General features: G+C 47.0%; 2 protein-coding genes across 4 annotated transcripts; one reads left to right on the forward strand and one right to left on the reverse strand.

Annotated features, from left to right (window-relative positions):
• The first annotated feature begins 11,113 nt into the window (after positions 1 to 11,113).
• Positions 11,114 to 14,051, forward strand: LOC129380381 (putative nuclease HARBI1). Its single transcript, XM_055061189.1, has 3 exons — positions 11,114 to 11,881; positions 11,972 to 12,113; positions 12,626 to 14,051. Exons 1-3 carry the CDS (start codon positions 11,336 to 11,338, stop codon positions 13,123 to 13,125), a joined length of 1,188 nt encoding a protein of 395 aa, XP_054917164.1. The 5' UTR covers positions 11,114 to 11,335; the 3' UTR covers positions 13,126 to 14,051.
• Positions 14,047 to 18,230, reverse strand: LOC129380386 (uncharacterized). 3 transcript variants are annotated; one of them, XM_055061203.2, is made up of 6 exons: positions 17,745 to 18,230; positions 17,475 to 17,662; positions 16,876 to 16,984; positions 16,545 to 16,662; positions 15,754 to 16,181; positions 14,047 to 15,358 (listed from the first exon to the last, which is right to left on the reverse strand). In XM_055061203.2, coding segments are annotated over exons 2-6 (906 nt in total). In that variant the 5' UTR covers positions 17,477 to 17,662; positions 17,745 to 18,230; the 3' UTR covers positions 14,047 to 15,109. The 3 variants fall into 3 exon arrangements, with proteins under 3 accessions (XP_054917178.1, XP_054917175.1, XP_054917169.1); XM_055061200.2 differs by having other exon boundaries at positions 17,475 to 18,230; XM_055061194.2 differs by lacking the exons at positions 17,475 to 17,662; positions 17,745 to 18,230 and adding an exon at positions 17,048 to 17,467.
• Between the last annotated feature and the right edge of the window lie 542 nt (positions 18,231 to 18,772).

Below are 18,772 nucleotides of genomic sequence, written 5' to 3' on the forward strand. Positions count from 1 at the left end.
GTGGGACAAATATGCACCCCAAAGGGTGCAAACTGTTTTTAGAGTGTAGGGAACGCAGTGAGATAGACAGCACAGCCGAGTCCGGCGCTTGCCAATGCGCTTGCTCGGTCCCCACTGGCCCTCAGCGCAGTGGGGGGAAACTCCACGGTTTCGGTGGCAGTAGTGTTCCTGTATATGCTCCCGCAGGGAGCATATAGCATATACAGGAACACTAGGTGGCAGAGGTAATTGGCGCCATCTCTGCATTGGGCGAACCCGAAAAGCCGTTTCCCTTGCATCATGGCCTCGTAGATCATCGCGCACGCGCGCCGATCCAGGTGGCCGAGCCCTTCCCCCCCTTCAACTCCTCTCCAATCGCCCTCCCTCGTTACTCCCTCTCAACTCCCTCACTTTCGACTGTCTCCGCGCGCACGCCGTGCGGCCCCGCCGGCGCGGAGCCAGCTCAGCCCGCTGCATGACGTTTCATGTTTCGTTATCTGCTTTTATCGCGAAGCGTGCGCTGCGGTGCGTTGACCGGTGCGGGTAGTTTCGTCAGTTTCGGGGTCCTCGGTAGCTGTGTGCTTGTGCTCCGCGATGTTTCACCCGTTTCACGACTCGTACCGTTCGTGCATCGTGCAGTGGTGCACAAATACCTCAAAAACAAGCCCTGCAAGATTGTTCCGGGTGTCTAAAGGCAACACGTGAGCGCTCAGACCCAAGGACATCAGAAGGCGCATGTACACGAACACAGCCCTGTCCATGTCCAGGCTCCGGACGTCGTTGCGCCTTGATTGTGCTACACTTGCCTCTTCCCGGTAGAGAAAGCTGACAAATAGATGTTCCTCCTCATTGTCACCTGGTCTGTGACTTGTGTTTTTCTGTGCCAAGTCTCATTCTGCAACTTCTGTAACTTGCACAGCTTTCCATACCGCCCTCAGTGCTTTTTCTGTGTGTCACGTTCTACAACCACACTAACAGCTGAAAAATTACTGTTCTTGTTTGTGTACTATTTCAGTAACCGCCGATGGGAAAACCGCGCGAACAACCTTCATGTGTAGGCATAATACGCTTTTTTTTTTCTCTTCTGGAAAGCATGAGCATTGCAAGTGTCCTACATGCAGGTTTTTGCAGTTCGTGTTTATTATACAAAGGAGTGCCCAGTAGGTACGACTTATAGTGCCTTAAGTGACGTAATTTTATTGCTAAGCATTGCATTCGGGTCGAAAGAAAAGTCGTGTTGTTGGCTTATTTTACCTGGTCTTTGATTAAGGAATAAGTCTTTCTGCGAATGTTTTCTATGTGCTGCTACAAAAGCCGACTACCTTCTGTTCCCCTTACCACCGTTACTCAAGTTGTAGCCAAGTAGAAAATAATGTGATAATGTTTATTTCAGTTTTTAGTACAATGTTATTCTTGTTCTGCCATGTCTTCTTCAATTTGTTCAGCAGTAACGAACATGTGACGCACTTCATATACTTTCGTGCAGATTTATAAGCAAGCTCTTTTTTTTTTTGGTTTGGCTCTCAACAAACAACGTTAGCATTTTATTCTATTTTTTAGGTATTTTACATGTCATTATTTTTGCCATTACCAGTGATACATGTCGTCGAGTTTTGTGCAATATCTTAATGCATATATCAGAAGCTCGTCTACATTTCGGTCTTGAGGGCGTTATATAAAAAATCTTGTTTTTTTATGCGTGTGTACATGAAACGGCCTTCGCGTTTTCTAGCGCTTTCTTTTGTTATTTCACCGCCTGTGAACTTTTGTGTTTAGTACTCTTGTATATGACATGCACCTTTCCCTTTTGCTCATTTGAGCGTGTTTCACACCACGTTATAAGAAAAATCTGTTTTCGGAAACGAAGTCAATAAAGCGAGACCAAAGATCTCTTGTGTTGGAAGCGGAATTTTTTTTATGTGCCCGCACATGCTGGTATAATATATATATATATATATATATATTAGATAGATAGATAGATAGTCTTGCCCATATATATATATATATATATATATATATATGGGCAAGACTGCGTGCGTGCCAACGCATAGCCCACGGCGCGTGGTGCGCCGTAGCCCGCGCGCGATAAAAAAAAAAAGAACGCGCCGCGCACAGGTAAAAACAAAAAAAGTAAGCGGTGCGCGCGGCATGGGGGAAAGGGGGGGGGGGGAAATGAGCGGTGCGGGTGGGCATAATAAAAAGAAAAGAAAAACGTTTGGTAAAGGAGGTGCCGCGCGGTTGCTGTTCCTGATGCCATGACAACGTAAACAATCGTGTGCGCCGCCATTTTGCTTCTGCGTCGCCCAGCGTTTAGGGCCGTAAAGCGGGTTCTACATGGGGCATTTTTCTCCTGCGATTATCGCGCGCCAAAAAAAAAAAAAAAAAAAAGACGCGCTGGCGAGACGCCGGCCAGGCTACATGAGGCGTACGAGCGGCGAACGCCGCTCAGTGTGGCCAGACAAGGCAAAAATGTTTTGGCTACCACTAAATGAACGAACAATGCTTATATGTTGTTTGCTTGTGTTATAATTAATAAATTATGCAATAAATACCCCACTAATATGTCTATACACATTACCAGGTATGCTTTCGCCGACGTAGCCATGGTGCTGACAAGCGCACGCGCGCGATGTGTTCAAGGGACGGCAAGGAACGGTGAGACGGCTGGCCACTCCCGCCGAAAACAGACGGAAGTGACTCCGACAGGCACTTCCGGTAGCGTCAGACGCGTGCGCGCCGCGTCAAAATCTAGCCGGTCCTGATCGGCGGCGGCGGGCGTTTTTCTCGACGCCGGGCGTCAAATCGGCGCCGTGAGGCGAAAATCGCCTCAAAAACGCTCCATGTATTCCGGGCTGCGGCCGAAAACTGGCCGCGTAGCAGACGATGAGCAAACGCAGAGAAATGGCAGCTCGATTGTTCGATAATTGTTGCAAGCCTAAAACAATTGCTTCCTCGAGTAGCTGTCATGCTGCGCAGTTGTCGATGTGCGCTGTGTCGGTTCAGCCGTTCTATTAGTCTTGATCAGGGGCACGTTGGTCTTCCCGTGTTTCGTTGAGTTCAAGAGTGATTTCTTGACGCGCATGTAATGGTTTTAGATCGTCATTGGATTAACAAAGGCTTGACTTGTCTCATTTTCTGATAACAGTGCGGGCATGGAAAGGTAAACGAAACGTTTCCTCTTCGTGCCACTTACGATCCAAAGGTTCTTTAATGAGTGGAGCAGGCATGTTCCTACGAGCTACCGCTATGTTCGTAACCATACAGCCAATATATTCGCGTAACTGGGAGATAAAATTTAGGTGAAGGTTTAGTTTCCGGTCGTATCACTTTTGTAGTCCCACCTCATCACTCTTTTAACTGCTCTTCGCTGTGACGTTAACCAACCATGCATTTTTTAAGCATCACTGTGGCATGATTTATATGCGGAAAATCTAGCAAGACCACAGGTGTTCCCGGTGGTTCTTATGTTGGCTACTAATAATGTGAACAAGCTGTGGGGAGGAGACAGCGAGAGCTTCATAGGCATAGTCTTCGCAGATTGAAATGTAACCAGGTATTGCAGGAAACGCATTCAAATTTCTTTAACACTAGTGGAGCTAGAAGATTTAACAAGCACCATCGCGTCAAGCGAATGTCAACGCGTGAGACGCAATCGAGTAATATTTATGAGTGCTGATAGACCACGTCTGGTGGCCGCGTCCGCAGACACGGTGAACGTGGCCATAGGGTTTCCTACAATAATTACTAAAGGGAACTCTTGCGCCAGTGGCTCCTGAAGCTGCAATGGGAGTGGTTGATCCAGCATGGGAATCATGGAAAGTACATGGATTTGCCTAAGCTTCGTCATTTTGGCTTAAAACGGCCTCGTGACTTTGTAAACTCATTTTCAGCAATACAAAATATATAATTAAGTATACATTATTAAAATTGGCCGACGAAAGGATTCGAACGTAGGACCTTTAGCACAGACGCCCGATATTGAAACCATTACGCCACGGACGTATGCAACGACTAAGGTTCCTAGATAAAAGCAACGACGAGCCACATATAACGCCCTAATGAATTCATTGCTGCCAAGCCAGTGCTTTGAAACGATTGGCGCATTTCGATTTGGCCACCTCGACAATCTGAACCGTCGCAATTAGCAGCGATTGTGCGTGTTCGCAATGTCTTCTGCACTTGGAGAAGCATAGATTGCTCTGAAATTTACGACAGTGAAGGCAGACAAAGCGTGATAAACGAATTCCACAAGAACGTCTGGATCCACAAGCCCCGAAGAGCGAGCAACTCCATGTACTTCCCATCGTTCCCACGGTGGCTCAACGATTGCAGCGCCAGAGTTCCCTCTAGTAATTATTGTAGGAAACTCTACGGACGCGGCGACTGCGAGTAGGCGACACAGCAACGGAAGAAGCGCGCCAAATCTAACGACTGGCGCGGAGTAACCTCGAGTGTCGCAATCTGTGGATCAAGTCGCGACACTGCTCTTCTCAAGAAGGGAACACTAAATTATGAGATCAGTCGACTGCCCTGTTTATGTTACTCGGTATAGCGAAATCAACGAGAAGAAAGGGGGTTTACCTAGGGGCCCGATTTTTATTAGTCGTATCATGAGAAGCCAACAAACACTGACAACAAGGACAACATAGGGGAAATTACTTGTGCTTAATAAATGAAATAAAGAAAGGATAAATTAATGGAAATTAAAGTGGATGAAAAAACAACTTGCCGCAGGTGGGAACCGAACCCACAACCTTCGCATTTCGCGTGCGATGCTCTAGCAATTGAGCTACCGCAGCGTCGTTTTCCCATCCTCTTTCCTGGGTATTTATGTGTTCTGGTAAAACCCTGGGAGTGCTAGCCAGCGCCACCACTCACAGACCTTGGCGGCGGACGTGGGACGTCCCTTTTGCCGCAGGCGTCACGAGAACGTGATCTTTTTGGGTGAAGGCAACTGGTCAATAAACCCATAGCGAAGGTATACAATAATGGCTTATTGCTCCTTCTCACTTCGTATGTACATGAAAAGCTGACGCTTTGCTTGTATTCACCGACTCTGCGCCAACATAACCTATCTCACTTTGCGCTTCTAACGTTGCGGTCACATTCGGTACTTCAATGCCTGCAATGAATGAATCCTGTATACCTGGAGCTGCGTGTTCCAACGAAGTAGAGTATGCGGAGAGCGATGCGTTTGGCCAAGCCCGTTTCCTTCACGCCGAGCATGACCAGAAGAGAGCCGAATATCGCGCTGCACAAGTCCTGCATCGAGCGAGCACGGCGTGTTCACTTATTTGCCTTTCGGCGCGATAACCTTGCATTAGGCGACACAAGGACGCTATACAATGTTTCACATTTATTGAAATACAGTGCGTGGACAAGTGGGAAGTATACAGCTGGCAGTTAGGCTATCATGAGCTAGCGCCTGAACTGTGTGCGTCCGTGAACCGAGTGGCTGCCGTGTGTGCGCTTGTATGAGAGGCTCACAAGTGCTTTGACGAAGAACGAGTTGAGGTGTCTTGCCGAAGAAATGCTTTGAAGGTAACGGCAATAATTTGAAGCCCTATCTGCAGATATCGAGCATACATTTTTTTAAATCTAACCAGGCACATTCGTGTCTATGTTTTACCGCAGGAAGCATCACTTGCATTGCAACGACAGTCGGACTCTCTCCTTGTTTTGTCGGACAACACGGACAAAAGAAAACAAACAAAAGTATATATATATATATATATATATATATATATATATATATATATATATATATATATATATATATGTCATAGGAAGCTAACAAAGAAAGTACAATATGGAAGAAATTACTTGCCCTTACTAATTAATCAGAAATGATAAATAAACGCAAATGAAACTGGATGAAAAAAGCCAGCAGATCCCACGCCCTGGGGGAATTGATGTTATACGAAATAATGTGGGGGGAGCCTACCAAGTTAACGAAAGAACCATGAGAGCACCAAGACGTAGGCTGATAGATAGATACTGTCTAAGTAGCAAACGTTCGCCGAGAAATGCTTTGCATTTAAAACAACTTGCCTCAGGTGGGGAACGATCCGACATCTTCGCGTTACACGTGCGATGCTCTAACCAATTGAGCAACCGCGGCGCCGTTTCCCCATCCACATTCTTGGGTACTTATGTGTTACGACTAGAACTAACCTTGGGAGTGTTAGCCAGCACTCGCAAACCTTGGCGGCGGATGTGGAAAATCCTTTCTGCCGCAGGCTTCACGAGTACGGGATCCTTTAGTGTGAAGGCAACTGGTCAATAAACCCACACATGTTACCTGAAGGCATCTGTGTTTCCGGATTCGAGAGCCTCGTTATGTAATGAACGATAAGAAAGGGGATGGAGGGGCCTGATCTTTATTAATCATATTATAAGAAGCAAACAAACTGTGACACCATAGACAACATAGGGGAAATTACTTGTACTTACTAAATGAATTTAAAAAATGATAAGTTAATAGAAATTAAAGTGGATGAATATGTATATATTATCTCTGTAAACATTGATAATTGACCAACAAACGGTGCAAGGGCAACGTAGGGGGAATTAGTTGTGCCTACTAACTAAATTACGTAAATGATAAATAAATTGAAATCAAAGCGGATGAATATATATATATATATATATATATATATATATATATATATATATATATATATATATATATATATATATATATATATATATATATATATATATATATATATATGCACAAGGTGTCCCAACTTGCCTACACAAAGATTTTAAGATATGTAAATGCCACGTAGCTAGTCAGAAAGAAGGCAATGTTTGCCACCGCTTGGAGATACTCAGATCATTTTTTGCATTCTCCCTTTTTCATAAGTAATCTTAATTAATAAGCCTCTCGAATATTATAATTGGATCAAAAGTGTCAATGAGAAAATTCTAGAGCAACATGAAGAACTACCGATACAGCTTTCTGCTGTTCAATACGTGCTACATAAAAGTTTTTCCCAGCGTGGAAGAAGCCCGCGAATACACTCGAAGTGCCTCGAGTGGTCAGTAGCGCGGCAATTTTCCATGTACTCGCGGGTTTCTTTTACGCTCTGGAAAACACTTTTTTGGTGCACGTACTGAGCAACAGAAAGCTGTATCGGGAGTTTTTCACCTTGCTCTACAATTTTCTCATTGACATTTTTCGTCTAATTATGATACTTGGGAAGTTGAGCAACCTATTAAAAGTCTAAACTCGATTCTCGTAGTCCCGGGCCTCCTATATTGGTTTAACGAGGAGCGAACATTTGAAAGGTGCCTTGAGAAGTTAAACGACGCGCGCACACATTTTCTCGGAATTTCGCCCCGTGCGACGCAGTTACTCAAGCTGAATACTGCAGACGCGTAGACACTCACGTTGAAATAGGAGTAAGTTGTCTCTTCGGGCGGGAGAATGTCCAGGAGCGGAAACAGAACCATAGGCATCAGTGACGTCACCGGAAGCGGGAGCAGCTCTGTTATCCAGTAGAACGCCATCCAGGCCATGACGTAGGCGCACTGAGCCGGCTGGTGAGAGAGAACGGCGCACTATGTCTGCCCGTGTCGGGCCAACGTTAAACCAGTAATGCGTCACGCCACAAGGAGCTTCACTACGGAAATAATTTACGAGGTCCTTCGCACTTCTGCAACTACAGGCGTTAGCGATGGTGGGACGTGCAGACAACGTTGGGATGTTTGACGAGTAATGGTATTATGATCCATTGACGAAAAGCTTTTTTTTAATGTGATCTCTGACATTGACCAGCCATTTTAAGTGATCTCTGACATTAACCAGCCACATTCGCTAATTGCACGTCTATCGAAACAATCTTATGGAGAAGTACAGCATAATAACGGTTTTGTCAATACGAGCCCTTGTTTATTTCGGTCGTCGCATTCTCGACTGCTTCAAGTTATACTACGATGTCCCTCCTGAGTAGTACATGGGTCAGCGCAGCTGCTTGTTTATTAAAATCGGCATTGCCTGTGTGTAACTACCGAACAAAAAAGGCTTGATGACAGCGCATTCTTCCAACGCTAATTGTGACAACGTTTTTTTTTTTTTTTTTTTTAATGTTCCAGGAATTATTTTACCGCTGAGCGTGTTAGTTCGAAAAAGCGTACCATTTTGAACAGAAGTGCGCAGTGCACAAGGCCAACCCTGAGTTCAATAAAGGTTTTTCTGTCTCGCTCTCTTACAGATAGGCAGCTCGAAAACTACGAGTAATCAAGCAAGCAGGCTAACGCTTGCGGCATCGTGCCACAGGACTCGAGGTTGTAGCTGGCGTGAGGCACGCAGGATCGCGATACTGGCGAAAATTACGATTGCGATAGCATCGTATCTTTTCGAGGAACAAGCCTTGCTCTGCCAACCGAAAGAAGCATGCATCTTTAAGCGCTAAACCAGACGACGACAAGAAAAGGAACATTTCTTTTTTTTACTTGACCAACCTGGACAGAACAAATGAACATAATGTTTACCCCTCGGTGCGCATATCAGACAGGTGAAACTATGTTACTGTAGCGCACTGTGACACTATTACCTTTAGGCCTGCCTTTTTTTGGCATAATAGCTTTTAGTTGGTTTGCGTACGTTCGAAAAACGAAGCAACCCGAGAGAATAGCTTCTTCATCCTGCAGATACGCGGATTAGGAGGCGCGTTTACCTTGTTGCCCAAAACGACCACGACGGGCAGCAGAACGAGAGGAGCGCTGAGGAAGACGTGCTTCGACCACAGTTGTAACTTGTCCACGAACATCGGGTGTATCGCCGGCCTTCTTCCCCCTAGCTTTTTTTGTTGAAATCTTTAGGAGCTGAGGACAAGCGCAGGCACCGCAGCTGGTCGCGATCTTCTTCTTCTCTGCCTCGCGGTGGTGTCACGTGCTAAGAGAGGGTACCTTGTAGCTGAAAAGAAAAAAAAAGGAGAAACAGGATGGACCACGTAAAAGTACATTGATATTCTTGAAAGGCAAACGTTTCTAGACATTTAACCACAAGATGCTTGTGTCTTTAAATGTTTTTGCAGGAACGTTCGGGTGTTCGAGTTCTAGGGAAAAGAATGCCGCCGTATTTGCAAGGGGGTCTCGATTTCATCGAGTGGAGATCAGCGCCGCCCCCAGGAAGAAGCGCCATGTGACAATGCGAACCACGGAGGAAGGAAATGTGCTAGGAGGGAGCATTATATCCCTAATCCAGCCCTACCTAGCGAAGTCTACGTGAAGCCTTTCCCTTCGTTTTTAAGGCGAATGCCTTAAGTGGCTCGTTGCAATGGCGCATACCCGTAAAAAGCGGCGTCTAGTCCAGTGATGCAGAAAATCAGTGATGCAGAAAATATCATCATCAGGAATGGCTCACACCCCCTTAAGCAAGCAGAGATGTAATGGCTGAATATGAAAGAAAGAAAGATGGAAGGAAAGAAAGAAAGATGGAAAAATTGAAAAAAAGATGGAAAGAAAGAAAGAAAGATGGAAAGAAAGAAAGAACTAAGGAAAGAGAGAAAGAACGAAGGAAAGAGAGAAAGAACGAAGTAAAGAGAGAAAGACGGAAAGAACTAAGGAAAGAGAGAAAGAATGAAAGAAAGAAAAATTAGGTCGTGCATGAGATGCACGAATCTGTCGTTGAGGAGGCTTTAGAGGAGGTCGACCTACAGTGCCATACGTTAACTTCACACTGCGACTCGTTATCTCTTGCAAGAAGTCTGACCCCTCGGATCGTATAACTTATCCATTACTACGACTGTACCAGCCTTTCGCCTTCACGTGTTGCAGAGTGTAACATGCGGCCGAACTTTTTTATAGCAAGGCTTAATGCAGCTTTGTTCTGCGTCAAAAAAACTATCATCATCAGCGATGGCTTATAACCCCCTAAGCAAGCGAAAAATGAAATGGCTCATCCTTGTCGTAATATGCAGAGGCTGCATGCATATATAGCCGTCGACGCAGATGTATATAAATAAATGCGTGCGCCTACCTTTCGTGACGATGACATTTCATCCAGACAATAAATGTGTTCGTAACTTTTTGTCAAAATTCTACATCACCTCTGTGCCGTGTGCTAAACAGCTTCGTTTTTTTCTCTCGCGGTGTCGGCCCAACATTAGATTCTGTGAGAATCTGCGTATTGGCCGAGAATGTTTCGTTCCCGTTAGTTTGAAATTGATGCGAGGCGCTTGTTCGGCTGCCCTTACGTGTAGTTCTGGCCGCAAGCAGTAAAACCCACCGCGATCTGACGTGACGCCCACTCGTCTGGCTTCAGTCGCGTGCCACAAGGCTGGCATCTAGTTATTTCATTGCTCTATGATCTAATCTTAAACTATAAAAACTAAACAAAACGGAGGAATCGTGAAAAAAGCACCCAAACACGTGATGGCAAATGAATTCCGTATCCTGCGCGGGCTGCCCTGGGTTCGTCGTCTGCTTCGCAGCTGAGCAGCTCGGAATTTGTATTAACGCGCGGCTAATCGTGCGGGCGGGCCGGAGTTAGGGCTGCCGATGCAGCGGCTACAATGTTCATCGAGAACACCGAGCAAACCTACTACGAACACTGTGTGACGCAAAAAGATGAAAAAGAGAGACTTCACAAATTATTTGCAACTCCTAATCAAGAACACTGTCCTTGTTCATACCTGGACTGACACTGCATACAAGGCCACAGCAGGTCGATAGACGTTTGAAGTGCTCGTAAGCGAAGCACCACAGTCTCCGGAATTTATCTGACACTGACGAGGAAAGCCGAAAAAGCGTCCGCTGACTCGATCGGTACATGCTCAATCAATGCGCAGTCTCGGAGAAAAGGCGACGACGCAAGACACCATCCGTCGCGCCGACCTTCGTAAGAGGCCGAGACGAAAGCAGCGTCACCTGCGCCGTTTTCCTTCCTTCTGAGCCGCATTGGTTCATGTCATAAAATGACGGTAAAATACCTTTGCAGATGCATGCAAATCCAAGCAACTCGGTCATCAAAGAATGCGAAGGTGTGCAATAGAGTTCTACCACTCTTCTGAAGTCCTAAGGGTCTGTTCTGCCACTTCCCAAAATCTACCCATGCCATTTACCAGCGCTTCACAAGTGGTAGGCAGTGATCAACCTTCCACGCCGGCGCTCACGGCACTGGGGTGCGATTTTGTAGCAATTCTATTACTTTTTCCATGCCTTTTGCCGCCATCACTGAGCAGCCATTGGTCGAAAATGACCGGGCCGCGCCCATTTTGTCTGTCAATCACGCGACGTCAGGAACCCGCAAAAACTGTAATCGTCATCGTGACGTTGAGGCACTCATTATGCGGAGCAAAAGGCACGGATTTTTGGAACGGCCTGAGGCAGGGTCGTTTCCGAAGGCATGAAAAAAATGGCCGCCCCTCTGATCGCTATGGCCGTGGCTCTTCGCCGTCGCCGGCGTGAACAGGGAGAGCCAGACGACGCGTTTGACATGCCGGATGACCATTTTCGACGGCGTTTTCGCCTCTCGAAGGGAACGGTGCGGTTGTTGTGCGAGGAACTGGCGGGGGAACTAGAAGCTGAGCGAGCGACGGGACTGTCGGTGGAGCGGAAAGTGTTGTGTGCGCTGCGCTTCTTTGCTACCGGGAGCTTCCAAGCGTCCGTTGGGAGCGAGGAGACGATCCGTGTGTCGCAGTCGACGGTGAGCGAGTGCGTGCGACGTGTGGCAGAGGCTGTCGTGAACGCAGGGGCCCGCAACAAGTGGGTCCATTTTCCAAAGACAGCCGAGGAAAAGGCAGCCGTGAAGGAGGGTTTCCTTCGGCGCGGCGTTATCCCCGGCGTCATCGGATGCGTAGACGGCAGCCTCATAGCCATCATCGCACCCAAGGGTGAGCGCAAGGCTGTGTTCATGTGCCGCAAGGGATACTACGCCCTCAACTGCATGTTCGTAAGTAAAACTCACGTTTTCTGCGATCCTTTTTGAAAGTTACGTTGCTCTTGCCAACGGGCACTTTCTCTGGTTTACGTTTTACCTCAGATCTGCGACGCGGACATGAAAATCTTGGCCTTGGACCCTATGCGACCGGGGTCGGACCACGACGCTTTTGTCTGGCGGACGACATGGTTGCGCCGGCGGTTCCAAGCGGGGCGCATCGTGAATGCCGGGGAATACCTCCTCGGTGAGAAAAAAACATTTTTTTTTGGCGCAGTCACGCTTCAGCAGCGCAGAACGCCGTGTCCGCTCCAACCCAAACTTTTAACCAAACCACAAGAACATCAGTAATTCCGGAGTAAAAAAAGAAAATTAAGACATTGACTGCCACCATTGGCAATGTTCGAAGTGTTAAGTTACAAGCACATTATGTGTCTGCGAGGAGCTGACGAAAGCAACACGTATTAGTGCTTTCTGCACCCAGTGACTGCCAGAAGCAGAAGAAATGAACACACATTACTGCTACTACTGTCATTGATAGCACCAACAAGTGTTGATTTCTTGTTTGTGGCAGGCACCGCGTACACTTGTAAATTGGTTAAGAGTTTGTGACGGGTATGGACATGCTCAACTCATGCTTTTACTTGGGACTTGCAACCCTGAAGTCTACCTTTGTTGAATGATGCTGTAGCTTTCCTCAGTTGACAACTTGCCTCTCGTCAGCGGAGTACTCAATGTACTATTTCCATCTTTGTGCAGGTGACAGTGGCTACCCCTTGGAGCCGTGGCTCCTGACCCCGGTTCCTGGCCATCCTCCAGTGCACACAGCCGAGGGGCAGTACAACACAGCACATGCCGCCATGCGTTCCGTAGTGGAGAGGTGCATTGGGCTCTTAAAGAGCCGTTTCCGCTGTCTTCAGCGATATCGCACCCTCCTCTACGAGCCGGAACGTGCAGCCAACATTGTCGCGGCATGTGCTGTGTTGCACAACCTTCGCCTTTCTGAAGGCGACGAGTCAGGCGATGACAGTGATGACGACAGCAGCAGCAGCAGTAGTAGTAGTGAGCTTGACAATAACGGCGACCCCACGCCACACAGTCTGCCCCGTAACACGGGCTCTAGAATGCACTACTTGAGAGGGCGGGCTGTTCGCGACAATGTCATTGGCATGTTTGGCACAACCCGTGCGCAGCACATGCGTTATTTGAGGAGCGTGCGGCGGCAGCTGCGACGTCAACAGCAGCGTCAGCATCGTTAGGTGCATGCACACAGTTTTAAGTAATTGCATTGTGCATTTCATGCTGTGAAATTGCAGATACATTTCCCGTGCTAAGTTGTAGTTGATGTCTGCGTAATGCAAAGCATTCATGATTTGTTGAGAAATGTAAAAGTTGTTAAAAAAATTAAATTATGGGGTTTTACGTGCCAAAACCACTTTCCGATTATGAGGCACGCCGTAGTGGAGGGCTCCGGAAATTTCGACCACCTGGGGTTCTTTGACGTGCACCTAAATCTAAGTACACGGGTGTTTTCGAAATGCGGCCGGGATTCAATCCCTCGTGCTCAGCAGCCTAACACCATAGCCACTGAGCAACCACGGTGGGTACATAAAAGTTGTGTAGTGAAGGGTTATGTAAAGCCTGCACTTATAGTAAGTAAAACAGTATCGTTAGAGGTGACACATGAGATTGAAAGCAAGCTAAAAATAAGTGCATATTCAAAGTGTCTGCCACAATTTGCTTGTTGCTGCTGTCGTCATCTAGATGCATGTAGCCCGATTCTTACTCGTATCCCCTTACGCATTGATGGACATAAGCGCCTGTCTCCTCACTTTCTACTAGCACAGAGAAGCTCACAGAAGCCAAGATGTACAGTGCACGTCACACCTTCCGCTCCATGGAACGTGCTGTTGCACGCGCAGCTTCTAGGTCCTCCACCATTTTGTCTCGCAACAACGGCAAAGTTCCTTTCGAGTGACGAAAATGCCGTCCAACTGGTCATCCGACATGTCAAACGCTGTGGCTCCCGCGAAGTGTGTGCACGCACGAGCAGTTGACAGATTTCAACAAAGTGACCTCACTTGTATATAGCAGAACTCAGCAATGTTAAACAGTAATATTTGTACAGTGCAAGCTAGCACTAGAAATGTGGTTGCGATGTGTAAATAAAAGCACTAGAGGAAAACTGCACCTTTCTGTATTTCAGCCTTCAACATACACTTGTTTATGTACACATCACATGCGACAGTCTCTACATTGAAGAAGTGTGAGAATCATGAGTACTCAGTAGTAGAGACATTATGCAACATATCACAGACATGTTGGAATAAATATCGGATCACATTGTTCTTGCATCATAATATATCACAGGTAACGGCATGCATCGTTTAAGAAAACTGTTGTACACTGCACAAGTACACAGTAATAACAACTGGCTTAAACTGCACCAGCAACAGAAATGAGCAGGTGCTTAAATCACATGCCAACCGAATATTTATCACAGCGAAATGTATAGGTACATCACTACATGTGAAAGGAACATGCTGTTGTGGTGCTCAAAGTGAAAGAGCCATAGCACCATATTATGATATTCAGTAAGACAAACTGCATAAATATTACACACAAATTGCACCACAAGGGCTAAAATACAATGTATCACAACCTGAAAGATTACTGAATGACAACAAATTGTTTGATAATGAGACAGATGTGCAAGAAAAGAGACATTCCAGCTCAGTACGTAGTGACACAAACAAATATGCATATGCAACAAACAAAAAATAAACATTACAAATGAAAAGAAGGAGCATAGGCAAGGAATTTTCATAACTTTTTTCTTTTTTACTGTGTATATTGACAGGTTGCTTTCGACATTATAGTAAGGCCTGAAAATTTCACCATTCGATGACAAGGATTAAATTGTAGAACACTTGCAGTGTGGCGTCGTGCTTAAATTGACATGACAATAACTAGGCACCTCAAAATTGCAGTGCCACAGTCGGAATGCCCACACACACCAGGCCTACAGGCACTTTTGCAGGTGAGCCTGATGGTGTGCACGCTCTTATGGCTGAAGTAAACCTTGAAGAAAAAATTCATGCTGCAACGGCTATGCTACTTATGGTTGCATTAAAGGGTGACTTCAGCAATTATTTATTTGCAAACTAGCAATATTTGCCCTTCATATCATTAATACATCAGCAAATTTTAAGATAAGTTACAAATTCCTTGCCTATGCTACCTTTAATTATGTGGGGCCTGAGAGGGGGGAGGGGCTTGGCTGCCACCATGCCCCAGTGCAGCCAGCAGCAGCTGAAGCAGGCGCTCGTTGGTCTCGTGCGACCGACGCGCCACTTCGAGGCGTTGCCGCTGCACTTCGAGGCGCTGAGACTCCACTTCCCGCATTGCCGCCACCTCCTCCCCGAGGTGCCGCAGGCTCTCCATGTGGGCCTCGTGGTGCTGCCGCAGGCTCTGCAGGTGGGCCTCGTGGTGCTGTTAGCAAAGATGTGTAATTAGTTTAATTACAGAAGCTCAGTAACAGGGCCTTTGTGTGTTGCATTCATCCCCATTTGCAGGCTATTGTCTTGTCATTGTATATTCAAACACTGGAAATATCTTTCTGGCCCATCAAACTTGTGCCGTCGCATTCCATTAAGAAGTGTTACATTGCTATACCTGCTTCCTTGAATTCAACGCCACTTTTTTCTTTTTGCCACATAATTGCGTAGATATTTACACATGTTATATCACGCGAATGTGTACAAGATATCACCACAGGACTACACGTATACATTATGCTTGTTCACTGATTAATATAATTTTTAGAGAGGTCATATGCTCATCAATTTCATACGCAGAAAAATATACATCTGTGGCCTTGCACATACCTGCCGGTTTTGTTCCAGCAGTTGTTGGCGGAAGCGAGTGTCCTCTTGAACTCTGGCTTCCTCCAACTGGCTCTGGCGAACGTATGCGGCAGTAGCCGTCATCACAGCACCATCAAGTTCCTGCTGCCTGGGCTGTCTACGGGGTGCCCGTGGCTCTCGAGGGGTAGGCTGCGGCACCTGGGGGGTAGGCTGTGGCACCTGCGGGGTTGGCTGCGGCACCTGCGGGGTTGGCTGCGGCACCTGCGGGGTTGGCTGCGGCACCTGCGGGGTTGGCTGCGGCACCTGCGGGGTTGGCTGCGGCACCTGCGGGGTTGGCTGCGGCACCTGGGTGGTAGGCCGCGGCACCTGGGTGGTAGGCCGCAGCACCTGGGGGGTAGGCTGCAGCACCTGGGGCGTAGGCCGCAGCACCTGGGGCGTAGCCGGTGGCTCTTCATGCAAGGCAAAAGCAAAGACTGCTCATTCACTGTTATCCGACCTACACAGATTGATTGTCCTAACCAGTCACTTTGAAATGTCATTATAGCTGCATAGCTACAATAATGATACACAAAACAGGTAGTTAGAGCAAAAGATGCCACAGAAAGTTGCTGGTAGCAGTAACCCATAAGAAGCACAAGGAATCTCTATTACAACATCAAGTCATTTGTAGTCTTGCATTTCTCCTTCAGGAATGAGAGCTGGATGTTGGACACAAAGGTAATAACAGCAGAGTGACGTACTTTACTTCATAGCAAGATCATACAGCAACTGCAAACAACAATGCTACTACAAAAGCTAGGTCACTGCCTTACGTGTAAGGCCACTTGGCCCAGCAACAGCTGCAGGGCCCGACACCACGAAAGCAGTTGTCGCTGGTAGATTTCTGCGGGAACCGCTGGGCCCTGCAGCTTCCTCTGAACTTGCCTCGTCCTGCAATCAGAGTAGTGTTCAGACATTGCGAGCAGTGTGTGCAATGCGCATCATGTACACAAGTTGCTGCTCAGAGTACATAACCTATATTGTCACTTGCACAAAAAAAAGGGCTTAAAAATTTTGCAATATTGTGTTCCAATGTAATGCTGAAAATTTGTGAGGTCACAGCAGGTCACACAAACAACACTTTTTTAAATCCAATGTACGCACCTCGCTATCGGGGAAGTACTCAGGGGGGGAAACAAGGACCCCTCCTGTCCTCATAAGGACGTCGAGGACGCGGCCGTCCACGCCACCCACTTTGCCACCTCCAGTAGCCCTGCAAACACGGCAACAACGACAACGTGGAACTACGTTACTGTCAGCATCATTAGAAGCTCACCTCTTCTCGCTCGCGGCCCTGGCCGCTTCTTTTTTCGCTTTATGGGCCATCTTGGCCCAATGGTTCCGCCAACGGCTGGTGGCCTTTACGGCTGGCCCCTGTGCGTTAAGCACCGCCGCCACCTCCTCCCACAGTTCGTTTTTTCGAGCAGCAGTCATACGTGGCGAGAACTCTGTAGAAGCTCTCGCCAGGTATGGGTGCTGCTCGATGAACTGCACGAGAATAGCCGCCTGCTCTTTGGACACCCGCGGCCCTTTTGCTGCCATTTTCTCTTTGTCAAATTGGGAATTTCAGCCGGCCCGCAGCACAGTAAGAAATTTAGAGGCAAACATTCTGTCTAAGCTAAGCGCCTGCATAAAGTGCTCACTACGACTTATTTCTGCCTTTTTATACCACTAATGTAAAAAAAGGTGAAGTCACTACTCACATTTAATGTTGTAGCAGCTTCTTTCTCGGAGCGTATCAGTGCAGGAAGTATTACCGATGCAGCGATAACTTTAAGGAAGCTATCGTTATGTCATGGCGGTGCCCTATGGAAAATGCCTTGACAGTTCTCGATCCACTATGTTGCAAAGTTTCACCTCGGGGGCTACGGATAATTCTTCTTGGCTCTTCCTAAAGAAGAAATTATCACACGTCAGACATGCAGCGAAAACCACACGACAATGCAAGCACTACACGAGCAATAATTACTCACCTCAATCAGTATCTGACGGGGGCGGGGCCGCAATTACGGGCACGCAAGGGGCTGTCAGCTGTTCAGACAGACACGCTAGGGGCTGTCAGCTGTTCACAGGTAAACAAAGGCTGCCATTTTGCTTGCGCTCAACGGCATGGATTGGATGCACATCCGACTACTATGTGGCTACGACTTCAAAAATAGAGCACTTGCGTTTGCATTTCTTTGGACTGCGGCAGCTTTTGCGTTGTACTGTAACAAAATGAATTTGCTTTACGCAGCATGGAAGTCCGCTTTTATTAAGTGCCGTTTTACAAAACAAATTTGCTATACAGTCCCGGAAAAAGAGAAGAGAATACGAAAGAAACATCCGGCCAATGAAGGGAGCTTCTGATTGGACGATCCAAGAAAACGTCGTGCCTACGTACACACAATTTCCAAAATCGGTGACGTCACGCGAGAAGGCATTGGCATGAAAAAAGTCATTTCTACAAAATCGCACCCCAGGCTGCTGGAGACAACGCACGCATGACGAACCGGTTTACATATATGGCCAGCTATACTGTCGCTACGGATGTGCCTTTTAACGCCTCTGTTAGTTTATTTCCGCTAATTAAGAAGCAGTTCCTATTCAGCAAAACGTACGGTAAATTCACAACAAGGAGAAAAATATTTCTCAACGCGAGAAAGGTAACTAAAGCGCAACAGCGCGAAGCTCGTAAGAGAGCACTGACAGTGATCTAAGAAAAATGTCGGCATCTTAACATACCTATATTAATGACTTCGGTATTGCGTGCCCCGGCGAGTGTTGTCTACATAGGGCGTGAACGTGGAAAGGGTTATGCTCCCTGGCACATGCAACATACGCATCCAACGAAATCGTTTTCAAAGGGCAGATATATGCTCAGTATCGCCCAGTAAGATGATGTGACCATTAGTCACTCACGCAAAGTCACCACGGTCGTATCCAGGCATGTTGTCTCCTAACCTGCCGACATGCATAATGGTCTTCAAAGTGTACGTTGCTGTTCAGTATCAGTGGGTAA

Source organism: Dermacentor andersoni, chromosome 3, assembly GCF_023375885.2.
Source record: "Dermacentor andersoni chromosome 3, qqDerAnde1_hic_scaffold, whole genome shotgun sequence".
Lineage (NCBI taxonomy): Eukaryota > Metazoa > Arthropoda > Arachnida > Ixodida > Ixodidae > Dermacentor > Dermacentor andersoni.